Source organism: Typopeltis vanoorti, chromosome 3 (genome assembly GCF_054136105.1).
Source record: "Typopeltis vanoorti isolate ZY-2024b chromosome 3, IOZ_Tvanoo_1.0, whole genome shotgun sequence".
NCBI classification, from domain to species: Eukaryota; Metazoa; Arthropoda; class Arachnida; order Uropygi; family Thelyphonidae; genus Typopeltis; species Typopeltis vanoorti.
The window spans coordinates 72,937,243-72,955,158 of NC_143551.1; the positions used below are offsets into that span (position 1 = coordinate 72,937,243).

General features: G+C 35.8%; 1 protein-coding gene across 4 annotated transcripts in view; it reads left to right on the top strand.

Moving 5' to 3' along the window:
• LOC150108266 (atrial natriuretic peptide receptor 1-like) overlaps positions 1–17,916 on the top strand; it is a 352,590-nt gene that overhangs the window by 236,890 nt on the left and 97,784 nt on the right. For all 4 annotated transcript variants that reach the window (XM_090415713.1, XM_090415714.1, XM_090415715.1 and 1 more), the window contains one exon: positions 2,837–2,992. In XM_090415713.1, coding sequence (XP_090271839.1) covers positions 2,837–2,992 — 156 coding nt within the window. The remainder of the gene's footprint in view (positions 1–2,836; positions 2,993–17,916) is intronic.

Genomic DNA, 17,916 nt, shown 5'->3' on the forward strand with positions numbered 1-17,916 from the left:
AGTTGCTATCTCATCATTTCATTCTGTATTGCTATAATTAAAATCGTCCATAATTATCACCCTTTTCTTATTTGCTTGGCTAATTTGATGATACATTTCATTGTCACCACCATCCGCATTACCTGGTCTATAACAACATCCAACCAAGTATTTGATTCCATTCACCTCTATCTCACACCATACTGCCTCAAAACCGCTGGCATTATTTCCCTCTTGCATCTCTACTTGACATGTATCTTCACCAAATTTACCTATGTTTGTTTTGTATTTTTTTTTCCTATTCTGGCATTTAAATCTCCTGCTAGTAGTAAATAGTCAGTTTTGTTTGTTTTGTCTATGGCAGGGGTTCTCAATCTTTTCCAGTGGCATACCACTATATTTAATTCAAGATATTAGATGTACCAGTAAGGCAGTGGCTCACGTACCACCAGTGGTACGTGTACCACAGGTTGAGAATCCCTGATCTATGGCATTCTGTAATTCTTTATAAAATATATTACTGTCTTCTTCTTATCCCTCTTCTGGTGCATATGCACCAATTTCTATTAGTCTTTCATATAATATTGGTCTTTAGGGATTTATGTACCATAATCATTATACCTGCTTTTGCTCTTTCTTCTTTTTTTACCTCACTGTAGATTTGTATATAGTTGTTTGTTTCTTTTGTATCTTTTTTGGTTTTTCTTTGTTTCTGTTACTATACATATCTTAATGTTAGCTTAGTTTAGTTTTTATCAAGTTCTTCTTCTTTGTGTGCAATGCTTCTCATATTTCATGTTGCAATCTTCATTATGTGTTCCTTTTTCCAATTTCATTTACTGTTTCCTGAATTGTGGTCTTTTCCCCAATAGTCCGTCCGGCTTTTGTTTGCATGAGACTTGAACGTATTTTGAATTTCCCCAGGGCAGGTTACTAACCTGTCGCTGGGTAAGTCCAGTGGTTGGGCTGCTACCTAACACCTCTGGACAGGCAGATCTAACAGCATTTACTCTGTTAGGGTTATACTGCCCATATTCAGTCACCAGTACCTCGTTTGTACTCTTTGAACAGGCTGGACCACGGGAAGGTGAGGTTGACATTTGAGTGGGAGAGGCTATGTATTGCATTTCACCACCCCCTTCCGCCCCAATATTAAATTATAAAAGCATTTATTTCATTTAATTTACAATTTATTTAAAAAAAATTGTTTATCTTCTTGCTTATATTATGTAATTTTTTTTTCCCCTTAAAATATTACTTAAGGATCACACATGCAGAACTACTATATTTGTGTGAGATTAAGCAAAAGGTAAGGAAGCAGACGCTGCACTCGTTTCATTGCTAAATAACCGGAAACTCTGTCTGTAAATCCAGAAAGCTTAGCACCTTTCAGATTTTTAATTCTACCTTGTCCTAATTATTTTATTGTGACAGATCTTGTTTACTGGTTGAACAGTTCTTGAATAAAAATAATAAGGCATGACAGACCTTCACAAAGATATGTCCCCCCCCCTCCCCCCTCATAGAGTATTAGATTCCTATCCACCTATCTTGAATTATCTTTTTGACCAAATTTTCCAATAATTTTACCATCACTCCTGATGGCTAGGATTCATTCCAACAAGTTGATACTTCAGTTTATATTTAGATGTTTTGGATTTAAATCATCAGCCTATTAAATGTCAGCCTATTTAAATCATCAGCCTATTAAATGTCAGCCTATTTAAATCATCTTGCAAGCTCTCTACATCACCTTAACTATTATCTTACCTACCTTCTCATCATCAGCAGCAAAGAACTGAATATTTCCCTTTAAATTGTATCTTATATTATTTATGTCCAAATTAAAGAGCAGTGGTCCAAGTACACCAGTAGTCATCTGTCTTCTAGATTCTGCTTCCCCATACTGCTTTTTAGTATCTGACCATCATCTGCACTTTTATTCATATCACCAGTTTCATATCCATCCCCATTTGTTGCATTTTGTGTAACAGAGTTCCACTTGTATCTTGTCAAACAGCTTTGCAAAATCTAGCAGTATCATTGTGTAGCTATTCCCTTTATCCGACTCAGCTGTCACTCTATTATAAAAAGTTAATAGATTACTAAGGTATGACTGACCCTTCACAAAACAATGCTAGTCCTCATAGAGTATCATTATTGTCTACTTATTTCTGAATTCTCTGTTTGACAAACTTTTCCAGTACTCTTACCATCACTCCCAAGATAATGATTGGTCTATAATTTGCTACCACAGACTTAAATCCTCCTTTATGCAAAGGAATTAATTTGTCCTCCTTCCACTCTCTTGAGACTTTGTCAAAGCTGAGATTTAAATTAAACAGCTTAGTCCAAGGCCAAGCAAGTTCTCCTGGACATTCTCATAAAATGTGAGCTTGATATCCCATACAATCACATAACTGTATTTGCATTCAGATTGTGCAATATCCTAAGTACTTCCAATTTATCAAGTTTTGTTATCACATCAGTCCCTGTCATTTGTGCTATAAAAATATCTTCACTTGGACCCTTGCAAAGTGGTCTTCTTGATACTTGTGTAAAAAACTCTTTGGGATTTCCTTTTGCTTGTTTGGCTAATTTCTTCTCATAATCTGATTTTTCCTTCCTTACCATGCTGGTCATCTTTCTTGCTTGACCTTTATACTGTTTATACTTAATGATACTATCCATCCATTTCATTCCTACCTAATTTACCCTCTTTACCTTAGGTATTGCTTCTTCCAGATACCCCTTGACTATCTGCCATGCACTGTGAACATCCTTCCCTTGCATATCACTGGAGTCTTACCATCCAGAATACATAGAATTTTCTTTTCTTTTTTTTTTTTTTTTCCAGAGTTCCTTTGGAAGGCTCCAGAATTATTGCGAACTAGTCACTGTTCTCCTCAGGGTACCCAGAAGGGTGATGTTTATAGTTTTGGCATCATCTTGCAGGAAATTGTTCTCAGGGAAGATCCATTTTATCCTTATTGTGAGTCAATGGATATATCAGGTAAAGTTAATAGATTAAACAATAACAACAAGCTAAGTAAATACAGCTGTTTATTTAAAATGATTATTAAAAAGTTAACATTTTGATTAGTTCTAGTTATCTGCATATTTTAATGGAAATGTAGTTTTATAATAGTCTTTATAGTTAAATGTAGTGGCAAAAATTTTCCTTTCATTTTATGTGTGAAATCCAGAATATCGTATGTGTTGTTAAAATATAGATTTGTGTGACAGATATAGTAGAGTGAAGAGATAGAATTTATTACCCTGTCTTTGTTAAAATAATATATAAAAAGTAGGCTACTCAGTCTAATATGTAAAGGAAAATGGGATAAGATAGATTTATATCATAGGTTGCTGTACATATTTTTTATTTATATATATATATATATATATATATATACACACATATATGTATATTTCATACACAAGAGGCAGAACCTTCATCGCCAATGCCCCATTTATAGAGTGAGGCGAGCATTGAGATATTTGAAATGTAATGAATTTTTTGAAGAGTGGAAGTCATAGTTGCTGGGAAACATTTTGTGAGAAAGGCTATTCCAGTGGACAGTGGTAGATGGAATAAATTAGGAGAAACAGATTCATTGTGTTTGCAGTTGGACTGAAAAAGGTTAGGTTCACTGGTTCTACTGAACTGGCAACAACCATCATCACTCCACTTTCTTCTATTGAGCAGTGACTGGAAGTACCTGTAGAAAAAACACAGAGCTGAAACAGTGCATTTGTGAGATAGAGGTTGAAGTGGAGTCTGTAAGACTCCACTTCAACCAAGTAGCCAAGAGGATAAAAAATAGCATTATTGAGTGGAAAAGAATGTCTAGTTTTTTGAGGCTGAGGAAGCTATTGATATAATATATTTACTTAGTATTAGAAACACTATTTCCTCATTCAATTCTAAACCTTGAATCTTTCCCATCCCTCTAGTATGAAACCTACTTTTTTTCTAGAATGAAATTACCCAATAAACCTCATATATCCTTGTCAGCATTCACTTATTAATGACACACAGCCACCACCACTACTGAAATTAATTATACTTATATCTGTATCACTGCACTCATAATTTCCTACATTTTATTCTGGCATTCACTCTCCAATCTCTTATCTGCCCCATTTCTTGTTGCTGAGATGCAAATATGTGCAAACACAGCATGCAACAAAATCTTGTAGGATACTATGCAAACTGTACTTCTTAAATGATGACAGGGCTGGGCAATAATGTATCAGCAAACTACTTATTTAAACATACAGCACAATAAACATTGATAAGATATACTAATAAAAATACATATAAAATTAATAAAAGAAATAAAAATTAAATAAGTCCTAAAAATCTCAAAATATAAGCTATTTGCACTCAACTAAGATCAAAACAGACAAGATTTGTTCTAAATTTGAAACAAATATCCTTATATTTTATAATGAAACTTTTTTTACCACTTTATTGATGCTGGAAATGTGAACTTTGCCTTTTGATGGAAGAAGGGTTGGTTGCAGTTGAAATGCTCAAAAAGTTAGTGAGAAGCCAGGATCTGGACTTGGCTTGAAAACAACAGATTTTCTTTCCTAGATTTGCTTTTTTGGACAAAGCCAGTTTTCATGTCAACAGAAAAGTGAACAGCCCCAATGTCAGGATATGGGGGAGTGAAAATCCTCACTGTGTCATGTAATATGTGCATGACAGTTCCAAGGTAAATAAATGTCTGGTGTAGTGCAATGCAAAATGGTATCATTGGTTCATTTTTTTTTTGTGGAAAGCAATATGATGGAATTATTTACCTTGACATACTGGAAAATTTTGTCTTTCCACAACTTGAAGACTTGCAACTGCACATTCTCTTTCAACAGAATGGTGCCCTGTCACACTGGCATTTGGAGGTCTGCAACTCTTGACAGGGTTGGATCTGCCTCCAAGTCTGATCCATCCCTCAGTGGTGGATCAGACATGGAGGACTGATTCCCTAGCCACCACGATTGCTGGATCTTACTCCACTGGATTTTTTTTTGTGGGGGTATGTGAAGGATACATTCTACACAACTAAAGTGGACAGCATAGAGAACCTGAGACATCGCATTTCTGCTGCTGTGTTCTCCATCACCCTTGACATGCTTCAGATAACCTGGTCTTAGATAGACTATCAACTTGACATTGTGCATGCTACTAAAGGAGCACACATGGAAATGTGCTGATTTTTTTATAAAAACTTGGTAAATGTTCCTTCTCATTTGTACAATTTCGACACCATGGTTCATACACTTAAGTAGTAGGTAACACGTCAAAACTATGGAGGTCCAATGTGGATACCCTGTATTTTAACAATTCACTTACAATTGTCCAATGCATTTGTACCTCTAAATATACTGTAGTAGTTGTAGTGAATGGTTTTCAACATCCAAGTAATCATCGGGCTCTTTTTCCCACTTTTGCAATATATCTCCTAGACTTCTATTTCTGTTGATCATCACTCTCAAATTCAGTCTAGAATTTAATTTCAGTCAAGAATATAATTTCTTGGCAAGTATAATTTATTAAGACACATAGAGTGGCCAGTAATTTGAAGTATCACTGTTATCACCTCCTTTATGAAGTCAAACAATTCTGCCCTCTTTCCACCCATTAGAACTTGGCCTGCTTTTTAAGAATCATGTTAATTATGCCCAGGCAGTAATCTCACTGGAATATTCCCTCAAAACATTTGATGATGATATGTCATCAACTCCATATGCTTTATTAATATCACATTTGTTCAATTTCCAATATACTCTCTCACTTCCTCTGTTTTGCTCTGCATTCTTCTTCTTATTATTATTCAGTAGGAATGGTAGAGGAGCCACTGATGGTGAGTGAGCAGGAGGCATGTGAGGAAGTGAGTAAACTTGATGTCAACAAGGTCATGGGACTTTATGGTATATCACTGTGCATCTTAAGGGAATGTTCCAGGGAGTAAACAACAGCTTTAACTTACCTTTTTAGCATGTCTTAGATTGGCCCAAGTTCTAGAGGAATGGAAAGTGGGCAAAATTGTTCCATTACATAAAGTGGATGATAAGACTAAAGCTTTGAATTATAGGCCAATCAGCTTGTCGAGAGTTGTGTTCAAGATGCTGGATAAGCTAGTGAGGACCAGGATTCAGAACTGGATTGACAGCAGCAGAATTCTCTTTAATGGACAGCATGGGTTTGCTAAAGCTAGCAAACCCATGCTGTCCATTAAAGAAAGATCATGTTTTAGCAATCTGCTTGCTTATTATAATAAGGTGAAAATACATTGGACAAGGGAGATGCATATAAAGTAGTATATTTAGATTTTGCTAAGGCCTTTGCTAGATTACCACATGACAAACTAGTAGTTAAATTGGAACAGACGTGGTTTGACAGTAGATTAGTGCATCGGATTAGCTGTCTGATATCAGCAGGTTGTGTATGAGGGGAATGATATCCCAGAAGAGGAAAATCACTAGTGATGTACCTCAGGGATCTGTTTTAGGGCCATTATTGTTTAATTTGTATGTAAATGACATTGGAACGGACTTAAATTATAATATACAGTTGTTTGCAGATGATGCAAAGTTGAGGAGAGTTATGAGAAGTAGAGTATATGTAGCTTTGCAAGAGGACTTGATTAGATTATCTGAATGGGCAAGTGTGTGAGGAATATCAGTTTAAGGTAGCAAAGTGTAAAGTTTTAAATTTGAGAAGCAAAGATGGGATGCAGGGTATAGGTGGTGGGGATATCTTAGAGGAGGTGGAGGAGATGAAAGATCTGAGGGCGATGGTGGATAGGGACTTGAAATTTCATTGACATGTGAGGACAACACAGTGGATTATGGAAATGATGCAGAGAACACTGATATGTAGAAGTAAGGATGTTATGATTCCATTGTACTGGGCTTTGATCAGGCTGCATATGGATTACTGCACAGATTTGGTCTCCTGATTCAAAAGGATGATGGAGAGGATTCAGAGATGATTGACTGACTGACTAAGTCAGTTTCTGGTCTCTGGAATCTGGGGTATGAGGATAAATTGAGAGAATGTAAATTGCAAAGCCTAGTGGATACAAGGAAAAGGGGAGACATTAGGATATAGTCTTAATGTCATCCACATTAAGACATGTAGATGAAATTTTTCATAGAATGTTTGGAGACGGGGGGAGAACAAGAGGCTATCTCTGCAAGCTGTATAAAAGGGTGTGAACAGGGGGGATGAGAAGTAGATTTTTTTTTGCATGGAGAGTGGTGGGTAATTGAAATGCTTTACCTGAAAGTGTAGTGCATGCAGAGACAGTGAATGCATTTAAGTCAAGATATGATGAACTGTGTGTGAGAGTGGGACCTCCTGCGACAAGTCTCTTGACTAGGAAAATCTGATAATGATAATGATAATAATAAAAAACACAAACCATTCATGATTCCATGCTTTAAATGCATTCACATTTTCTGCAGTCCTCATGCTCTCGGAATGTGCATTTAAGTCATTCACCACTCTCTCTCTCTCTCTCTCTCTCTCCATCCAAAACCTGATTTCACTCCCTTGCTCACACCACTCCTTATACAGCTTTCAGGAGTGACCTCCTCTTCTCTTCTGTCTGCCACCATTCTGTCAACACGATCTTCCATGTTAATCTGATAAAAACCCTCACCAACTTCTTTCATTTGTTTACAACATAACAGTTCATTTTTGAGTCTATAGAAAGTTTCACTGATACCATGCCTTAGCTGTGACTCTTCCATACCTTCCCTCAGCCATTTTTCTTCATCATTACCCATCCCAGAATCCTTATGATACTTATATTAATTATGATAAATAGTGAGTTGAGTTCTCTTAGAGTGGAGAATTTGAAAGGAAATTGCACTATTAGTTTTTGAAAGTTATGGTGTTAGGTGAAGGTGGGCAGCACAAGATGTTTAGTGGGATATTGCTATAGGACCAAGGAACACAAGAGGGTGATCAGCGGGAAATGTTTAGACAGATCAATTTAGCTAGTGCAAAGCAAGTGATCATCATGAGAGATTTTAACTATAACAGTATAAACTGGGCAGAGGAAGCAGCATACAGTAGTAGAGGAATGGAATTCTTGAGGGACAAATGTCTCAGGTAACATGTAGAAGAGGAAACATGAGGATCAAGAGTTTTGGGTTTGGACCATGCAGTCATGACTTGGAGGTTGAATAGACATGAAAATGTAGAATTTATGGAAGGCGGGTAACTATAATAATCTTAAAATCAACTTGGGGTAGTTCCATGGATGGAAGAATTGCAATGGAGAGATATCAGCAGTGCATGCAGCTAGTGAAGAAATATTTATCATCAGTAATGGCACATTGTATTCCTTAATAATGCAATGTGGTGTAAAATGGATGATCTCTTTTTCAACTGTAGTTCCTCTTTGATTTCATTAGTCTGAAAAAGTATAAACGGGGGGGGGGGGGGGGTTGGAGAGCAGTTGCATGAGCAATATAAGCCTCAGGCCAGGAAAGGAAGGCTAAAATGAAATACAAGAAGAGATTAACACTAAATTCCAAGGAAAATCCAAAGGAATTGTTTCATTATGCATTCAGTAGGAGGAAGAAGAGGAGATTTCCTATTAGATGGAAAAGTAGATCAAGTGACCACTGCAGACAACATAGCAAAGCTGTTAATGATCACTTTATTAGGGCCTGGAAAAGTAGATTTTATTCCTGGAGGGATGGAGAGGATTGACATTTTAGAAATGCATGAGGAGAATGTGTTTCAAATATACTAAATAATCTGGAAGTCAATAATGCAGTTAGGCTGAATAGGATTTCACTGTATGTTTTAAGAGGATGTGCTAAGGAACTGCAACATTGACCTAGAAGATCAGTAAAATTCTAACTACTGATAAAGTGCCCGGTGATTGGATATTATGGGGGGGGGGAATAAGATAATGCCATTGCAGAAGGGTGATGATAGTATGCAGATTTCAAACTATACATGAGTTTTTATTTCTTCTGGTATCATTAAGATTTTGGAGAAATTAGTGCGAGATTGTATACCAAATTGGGTAGATAAGGGTAATATTATCCCTGAAAGTCATCATGGATGGCTTTCAGGGATGGTATTAAGGGCAGTCTAGTTTCATTAATTTGCTTTCCTTTTACACTGGTTTCCATAAATTATGAAACAAAGACAAAAATCACGATAATTCAAAAACCGTATGATGAATTTTAATGGTTTGGTGAAAAGCATGAAAGAAGCACTCACAAAAATTTGAAATAAATATCATAGTTTAATTCAGTAACATGAAGGTAATCATTAAAAACAAGAGCTTAAAATGAGGCTGTCAAAGTGCCTCAATAATGAATGTGATCATCCATAATAGCAATTCAGCAATCACAATGATGTTTCATATACTAAATAATGAAATTTCATACTGTTTATAATTGTGTCCAGGAGCTTAGTTGGTGATAACAACCATTACTCCTGAAAAACTCTCCTAAGTCCCTCAAGGTTTTGGGGAGGGAGGTTGAGAGCAGCAACAACTCTACCTAGAGCATATCAAACATGCTCAATAGAATTAGTTTCAGGAGACCAGGCTGGCTAGGCCATATATATGATAGTCTCTTCTTGAAGATATTGGTCCACGAGCTTCGCTCGATGAGGATGGATATTATCATATAGTAAGATAAATGTTCCCTATTGCACCCACATATGGATGAACATAGGAATCCAGGACCTTGTCAGTATAAGTTGCAGCATTCTGGTTCTGCTAGGAAGCACATATAGGACAATGCATCCACCAAACATGATGCCCAAACCATCATATTACCTCCACCATGATTTTCCCTTTCATAGATATTAGAGGATGATAATGTCTCCATGGTTCTCTCCAGATCAGAGCATCTATGATATTACTTTGTAGTGCAAATCATGACTCATCTGTAAACAGTACTGACCCCATATATTCTTGGGTCCAGTTGATATTAAAACCAGCCCATTTCAAATGTTCTCTCTCCTGTGGTGTGGGGACAGGGGCATGCAGACCTCTTTCATGAAGCTTTCTGTGCACAATGGAAGAAAATATTAATGTTGGTGTAACCAATGCAAGGTCAGATTTTACTTGATTTAGGATAGTACTCCTGTTTCAGCTAGCAGATAATTGGAGATATTGGCCACCCACTGTGGTTGTAATCCATAGCCAGAACCAGCGCTACGGTCTTTGGCACCCGCATGCAATTTCTATCTAAGCGCCCCTGTAACGATCCGGATGTGTGTGGTTCTTTTACAATAATAAAAATTTTAATTATTTGAAATTTCTTAAATAAATTTTGGCAGAACAGTCACACGTTGGTTCGCTAAATGTAACGAACCAGGGTGTTGACTAGGCAGGATAATCGTTCAAAACCCGAATATTCAAAAAATTCTTAAAAGTTAAAGCAAATTTTGACAAAGCCATTTCACTTTAATCATTGAATATAATGATACAGGGATTATAGCCTTCTCACCGACCCAAATCACTAACAAAATTAAAATGAATTTTACTTAAAGTTAAAATTTATTTGAACTAAAGTTTAAAAAATTCTTTCATTTTACAAGTTAGTAAATTCTTATTAACTTGTAAAAATTTTTAATATTTTTTATAAGTGGAACTATCTTTTAGGAAAATAAAAGAAACTCAAGATAGATGAGAAAATAAGAAAAGAATTCAGAAATAATTAGAACATTTAATATAAGTATTCAAAAAATAACATCTTTACAGAATAACAGAAAATAAATTAAATTACATAAATATTCTTGAAATTTTTTAAATTAAAATTTTAGGGTTTTTGATTTCATATTCTCAAAATTAGAAATAATGGTCTTAAACGTCTAATTCTGCACATATATCATTTTTAATAGCTATTAACGCCAAACTTACAAGCCTTTTTGTGACATACTTGTTCTTGAGTAGATTTTAATAAATTTCAACTTGGAAAAAGGAATGTTCTCCGCTCGCTACGCTAACAGGTAAGGTTAATAAACAGGAAAGCACATAACTTGTCATATAGTTCTATTGCATCATCATCATCATCATCAAATTCCTGCCATGTACCCTCAAGGGGTGTACAGGGGTTCTATTGCATTTACGTCTTTATTGTCGCCGTCCTTCAAGAGAATCTCTAAATCTTTGTTATTAATTTGTAGTAATCTATGCAAGAAATTGAAATTATCATAATATGTTTTTAGTTGTTCAAAACGTTCTATTAACGAACACATTGCAACATTTAGAAGTGTATAAAACACATTCACTCTAAATTTATCTTCTGGTGATTGCGGCACTTCGTCATGATGCTTGTAGTCAAATTGTCGTGTCTTCTTTCGTCGTCGAACTTCCGTGCCAGTTTTAAATTCGTGTTCTCCATCAACCTCTTCACCCAGTTCTTTTGCTGTTTTTAGAACTTCTTTAAAATTTGTATCTGATCGATACTCTTGTAAGAATATTTTTAAGTTTTCAATAGATTGTAAAGCAAGTGTAATGTTCGTATTTTTGTCTTGAAGCATTTTACTTACAGGTTTATTCTGTTAAGTAAATCATGCCAAGCTATAAGGGAGCAAATAAATTTGTAGTCCTTTATTTTAGCACATAATGTTTGTGATTCATACTGAGTTTCTTTATTAAAATTTTCATTATTCAAAATTTCAAAAAGTACATCGTAAATTTCTCCTAACTGATATCGAAGAGGGCAGATTGCATTAATTTTACTTTCCCATCGCGTTTTTGATGGCTGTTTCAATGTTACATTTTTTTACAAACTTTAAAAGGATTGCTCGATGTTTGTAAGAGAATGAAAAGAAATTGTATATTTCTTGAATAATTGCAAAGAAACTAATTGTATCTGCATTCACTTTGGCTGCATCGTTAATGATTAAATTTAAAGTATGAGCAGCACACGGTACATAAAAAGCTCGAGGATTTTTGTTCAAAAGGAAATTTTGGAGCCCATATTTTTTTCCCTTTCATATTTGCCGCATTGTCATACCCTTGCCCTCGCATGTCTTTAATGGGGGTGTTCCATTTTACCAATTGTTCCATTATTGTTGTACATGAACCACGTCCTGTGGAATCTGATATATCTGCAAAACCTAAAATGTTTTTCCTGATCTTGACAATTCCATTGTCATAGAAAACAAAGCGAATAATAATGGTTATTTGTTCTGTTTTACTTGCATCAGGTGTGCCGTCTAAAATTATGGAATAATATTTAGATTTTCGAATTGATAATAAAATTGTATCCCTGATTGCGTTACTTAAAGTTTCCAATATTTCTTGTCTGTCTTTATTCAAATCATGTACTCTATTGTTTCGATTTTTTCATAACAGGATCAAACTTCGCAAACAGTTCGACTAATTTTAAAAAATTGCTGTTATCCTTTCATATATCATTTATCAGATGATCCATGAAAAGCAAAATTTTGGCTACCAAGGAATTTTATAATTTCAATCAAGCATTCTAAAACACTCGTCCAATGTTTCTTTTCCATTTCATACATGCTTTGAGTCTGGCAATCAATAGTAGTTTTGTTTTTAAATTTTTATCAGGTTCCTTCCATTTTAAGAAATTTTTCATGTGAGTTAAACTAGTCTCATCTTTGCACCTACTGAATCAAGACTACTTGATTCAGTAGGTGCAAAACGTTTGCAACAAAAGCAAAAAACAGAATTTAAAGTTTCGGATAAATCAGCCATGTTCTTGGCACGAGCTCCCCGTTTTCCATTTTCTATTATAATATGTGTCGCCAAATTTACGCCCACATGTATCTCTGGGATATATTATATTTTTCTTTTGAACAGGCCCCATTTCAATTAAAACAACACGTAATTTTTCATCAATATTTCCCCCCATTCATCTGGATCTTCTAAATTTACAGAGACTAACAATGTGTTAGTTTCTTGGTCAACTACAACTAAATCTTCTCCTAACTGTTTTTCGCTTAAATAATGCGTCTTGTTATCTTGTTCAATAGTTGCAATAGTACTTTCATGAAAACTGGATGATATGCACGGTTCTTCAACTCTGATTTCTGATATATCGAGTTGGTTACAATCTGTATCAGAATATTTTAACAGTTTATTAAGAGCCCCAGTTTGTTTCTTAATATCTGCTTCTTTTGCAGCATGACGCTTATGATTTTGTGCACTGAATAACTTTTTTTAATTTTGATTTCATTTCTATTTTATACCCACAAGAAATTATTACACAACACGACACAGAGACGAAATAATAGTCCACACTGCACTGCTGTCAGTAGCCTACTGAGATGCATACCATATAACTGGCTAACTAGCAAGAAATGTTTTGTACAAAAATTCGTTTCTGTCGCATAAAAATCATTCACCGTTTCACTTTAGATAGACTGCAGTAGACACATCAATCTGCAGGCAAGCATTTAGCCTGCTCTCGCTGCAAAATTGTAAACAGCCGGCTGATCAAAGAGGAGGCAATATACAATTTTTTAAAATTTTTATTCGGTGTATCCAGCCTTATTTATTTTAATATTGATCATTCTAAGGATTTTTTTGTTTTTATGATAAAAATTTTGTTTCTTAAAAATGAACATATGAACCATGCCCTGGTGGCGGTGCCCCCTTCGTAGCAGCACCCGCATGCTCTGCATGCCCGCTTCTGCTGATCCTGTCCATAGCCTTTCTTCACTGTATCTTTGGGATGCCGTTTGTGACTGTTGCAACTGGTTTCAGTCTGTGCAACATGGAATAACTCACTTGCAACCTTCTGGCTACCCCTGAAGATTCACTTTGGCTGGCCTCTAGTCATACGATGGCTCACCACCTGAATTCATTGGCAAAATGATATTCTGCAGCCATATCCAAAAATTTTGCTATCATGAAATGGCTTGTTCTCACTCTAGATATGAAATGGATAAACACTCCAAAATGCTTACTTTTATGCTGTGGATCTTTTGCATTTACTCTTGACAGTGCCACTCATTTGTATATGAATCATGATAAAACTCAGCATCGCTTTTTACATAATGTACCTGACTTTTTTTCTGTTTTTTTTTTTTCCCTTTTCCCAACAAGTTATTATGATTTTTCTCTTTGTTCCTTAATTTATAGAAACCAGTGTACAATAAGGGTTCATCACAAGAGGGCTCATTTTGTGTGTTTGTGCGTTTGTTGTTATTAGTGCTGCTGACAGATAAGTAATTTTTTCATGTTTATTATCATTAATAATAATAATAATAATCATATGATGATACACGGCCGTGAGTCCCCTTTACGGGGAGGTACGGCACCATCTCAGTCCCCCCAAATTTTATCTGGGCTCTGGAACCGGCATAGTTGATGAATGAGACCTATGGCTGGTTCAGTATTCCTGACTGTAATCCGTGTGTGTTCACTGGACCGGTTTGCCGGCTTGCAGGATGAAAAATGCCAGATAAACTGTTGGAAAAAACCTTACTGTCCATGCCCAAGACTGGCTAACTTGGCTATGGCTGAGGAAGATCTCATAGCTCCTCGCATCGTTGACGGGAATCGGACTTAGGACATTCCTTCCCCAGGCATATGGTTGCGAAGCACATAGCCACTAGGCTAACCGTGCAGACTTTTATTATCATTGTTAAGTGACGGCTCCAAAGGAGTACTTGGACTCATTGTGGGAGGGCACAATATGCCACTGCAGAACAAACTCGCTGTCTCCTCTACTTAATCCACCTCCTACTACATACTACTATCAACACACAAAATGCCATCTACTGGCCACCAGTAGTATTTTCCATCTGTAAATTGCAGGTATTCTGTTTGCCAGATTTAGCTGTATCTGAGGTGAAAAACATGGGGTTTCAGGGAGAAAAAAAAACTGCTATATCCATATGAGGTCGGCTAACTCACCTTCAAATGAAAAAGCCCATATAAAGATTCTTCTTTTTGTCACGAAGAGAAGCACGCTTATAGTTATTAAGCTTGCTTCTCTTCTTGACAAAGACAAGCAAGCTTATAGTTAAAAAGGTTAACTCCTAGTTTTTGTTTTATATGGGTGTGTGATTGAGTGAGTTATTTAGTTCATATGTAAACCTTGTATTTTTTGTTTAAATATGATATTTTCAGTATGGTACCAATGCGTGGTAGAACAATGGTGGCAAAGACATCATTGTTGGATGATTTGAACTTACACGATTTTGCATAGTTCAGTGTGTAAGAAGTTCTACCACTATTGTTCTACCACACTTTCTAAGCATTCAGACAATGAGTTCTAGTTATGTAGCAAGAATGAAGTGAATGTTAGTGGAGTAGATAGTATCGACAGTGGAATGGAAAATGTTAATGTTGGAATTAATATTGAACATGCAGTGCTGGAAATACAGGAGAATTAAAATAAACCTAAATAAGGAAATAGTGGAATTGCATGCTTTCCTTCACAGGACAAAGTGTAAAATCAAAAACTTGGAGAAGTGGCATGTGATTAGCATGGGTGAGATGAAAAAGAAGCAGGTGGGCCAAGGTAAAAATCGAGATCACGTAAACAAATGAGAAAAAACAAGGTAAGGAGAAAATAATGTATGGCGACTCTATAATCAAAGGAATACTTAACAAAAAGTATAGCTAAATCATGTTTCCCTTGCCAAAATTAATGATATTACTCATGCCGTATGGATGTAAAAAGGTAAGACAAAAGAAATAATATGAAAGGCAAGAAGTATTTTATGAGGGAGGATGTGAAGGAGTTGTTGGATGAAGGAAAAATAAAGAGTTAGTAGGTGAGGATCATAAGACTCCTACCATTTGCTATCAATGTCCTGAGGGCATTGATAGCAAATGAATCAATATACAGGTTGTGCAGAAGGGATGACTTAGGATTCATGAACTTGTGGTCTGAATTTGATGGAAAGGATGATTTATATAATGTTGATGGAATGCACCTAAATGGTTTTGGTGTTAGGTGTGAAGAGAAAGCTTTGTTTTCTGAGCATGCTGAAGCACAAATTCAGGAAAGCTTAAGTGATTAGGGTAGATGCAGAAAATGTGTATGAAAGCACCATGAGATGAGTGAGTGAGTGTGAGAATTAACAAGTGTGAAATCTAGTTCCCTCAAACAAAAGTATTGAACAGGGTAGTCAATTCAGTAAAGGCATGCTGCAGTTTTTATATACTAACCAAAAGTATCAGGAACAAGAGGGAGGAGTTTTTGACATTGGTTAGTGCAACCTCCTTGCCAAATGTTATATAGACATTAATGAGACTTAGCTAACAACAGATGTAGTTATAGAAATAAAATGTAAAAAGTTTAATATTTTTAGGGAAGATAGAGGAGATAGGATGTGGGAGGGCTACTAATGATGACAGCAGATAAATTGCAGCCATAAAGAATAGGAAATAGGCAGGATGGTGTGAGATCAAGACCAATAAGACAAAGTATATGGTTGGTTGCTGCTATAGGCCAGGGAATTCCAGGTATATCTGGAAGACATGCATCAGTAAATCAATAAAATAAATGCAGGTCTAGTGATTAATATGGGGGATTTCAATTATGGAGATATAGATTGGAAGGAAAAGGTATTACATGGCAGGAAAGAAATGGAATTTATAAACTTATTGAGAGATAATTATTTCAGATAACATGTGCTGGAGAGGAATTGGGGTTCAAAAGTATTGTACCTGGTCATGGGATTGGAAGACCTATCTGTAACAAAGGTGGCCACATGGCCTCCGATTGGGGAAACGGAGGCCATGTGGCCACAAGGCAGGTGGTTGTGACAATCTTAGGAGGAAGCATGAAGCTGTGTTAATAGCATTAAAAAAACTGCAAGAGAATAATGTCAGTAGTGCATGGGAGATAGTTAAGAGGCATTTAGAGGAAGCTATATGAAATTGCATACCTAAGGTAAGGAGGATTTAATTAGGTAGGAGTTAGATGGATGCTTAATGCCATTAAACATAAAAATGAAGAAAAAGAGAATGCTGTGAGAACATATAAGGAGAAAGGTGACCAGGAAATGCATGAACAATAGAAGGGTCAGGCAAAAAAGGTGACCAGTATGGTAAGGAAGGCAAAATAAGATTACGAGAAGAAACTAGCAAGGCAGGCCAAAGGAAATCCCAAAGTGTTCTTTTTATGTGGCAAATAAGAGGAAGAATGACTATGGAGTCCTGATGGTCATGAGGTGACAGGAGCAGATAAAATAGTTGAGTTACTGAGTGATCACTGTACAAGGGTGTATCATCCAAATGAGGTTAATGCTGTGAGATATGCAACAGACATTTATGTGAGAACATAGGTGGATGAATTGGAGGTTCTTAGGATATTGCAGAATTTCAATGTAAATACAGTTGTGGGATTAGATGGGATATCAGTTCACATTTTGTGGGAATGTGCAAGGGAACTGGTAATGCCTCTGATAAGGCTATTTAAATCTCAGCTGTGGTAGAATTCCAGTGGAGTGGGCAAAACAATTCCCTTGCATAAGGGCAGTTCTAAGACTGCAGTGGCAAATTATAGACCAGTCAGTATGTCAGGAGTTGTGGTAAATGTACTGGAAGAATTGGTCAAAAAGAGAATGCAAGAATGAATGGATAAGAATATGATACTTTATGAATGGGAAGAAACATATTTTTGTGAAGGGTTGGTCATGCATTAGTAATTGATTAACTTTTTATAGTAGAGTGACAGCTAAGTTGTATAAAAGAAATGGCTACACAATGAGTCTGCTGTAAATATTAATATAATTAACGGCTATTTTAGCCTGTTTTTGTTTAGGAGTGTCACTTATATTTAATACATTGGCTAACATAACTCAAAAAGGGGTATATATATATATATATATATATATATATATATATATATATATATATATATATATATATATATATATATATTTTTTTTTTTTTTTTAGGACATTATGGGCGAGTATAGAAGGCAATTATGGCAGAATAAGAAATGTGG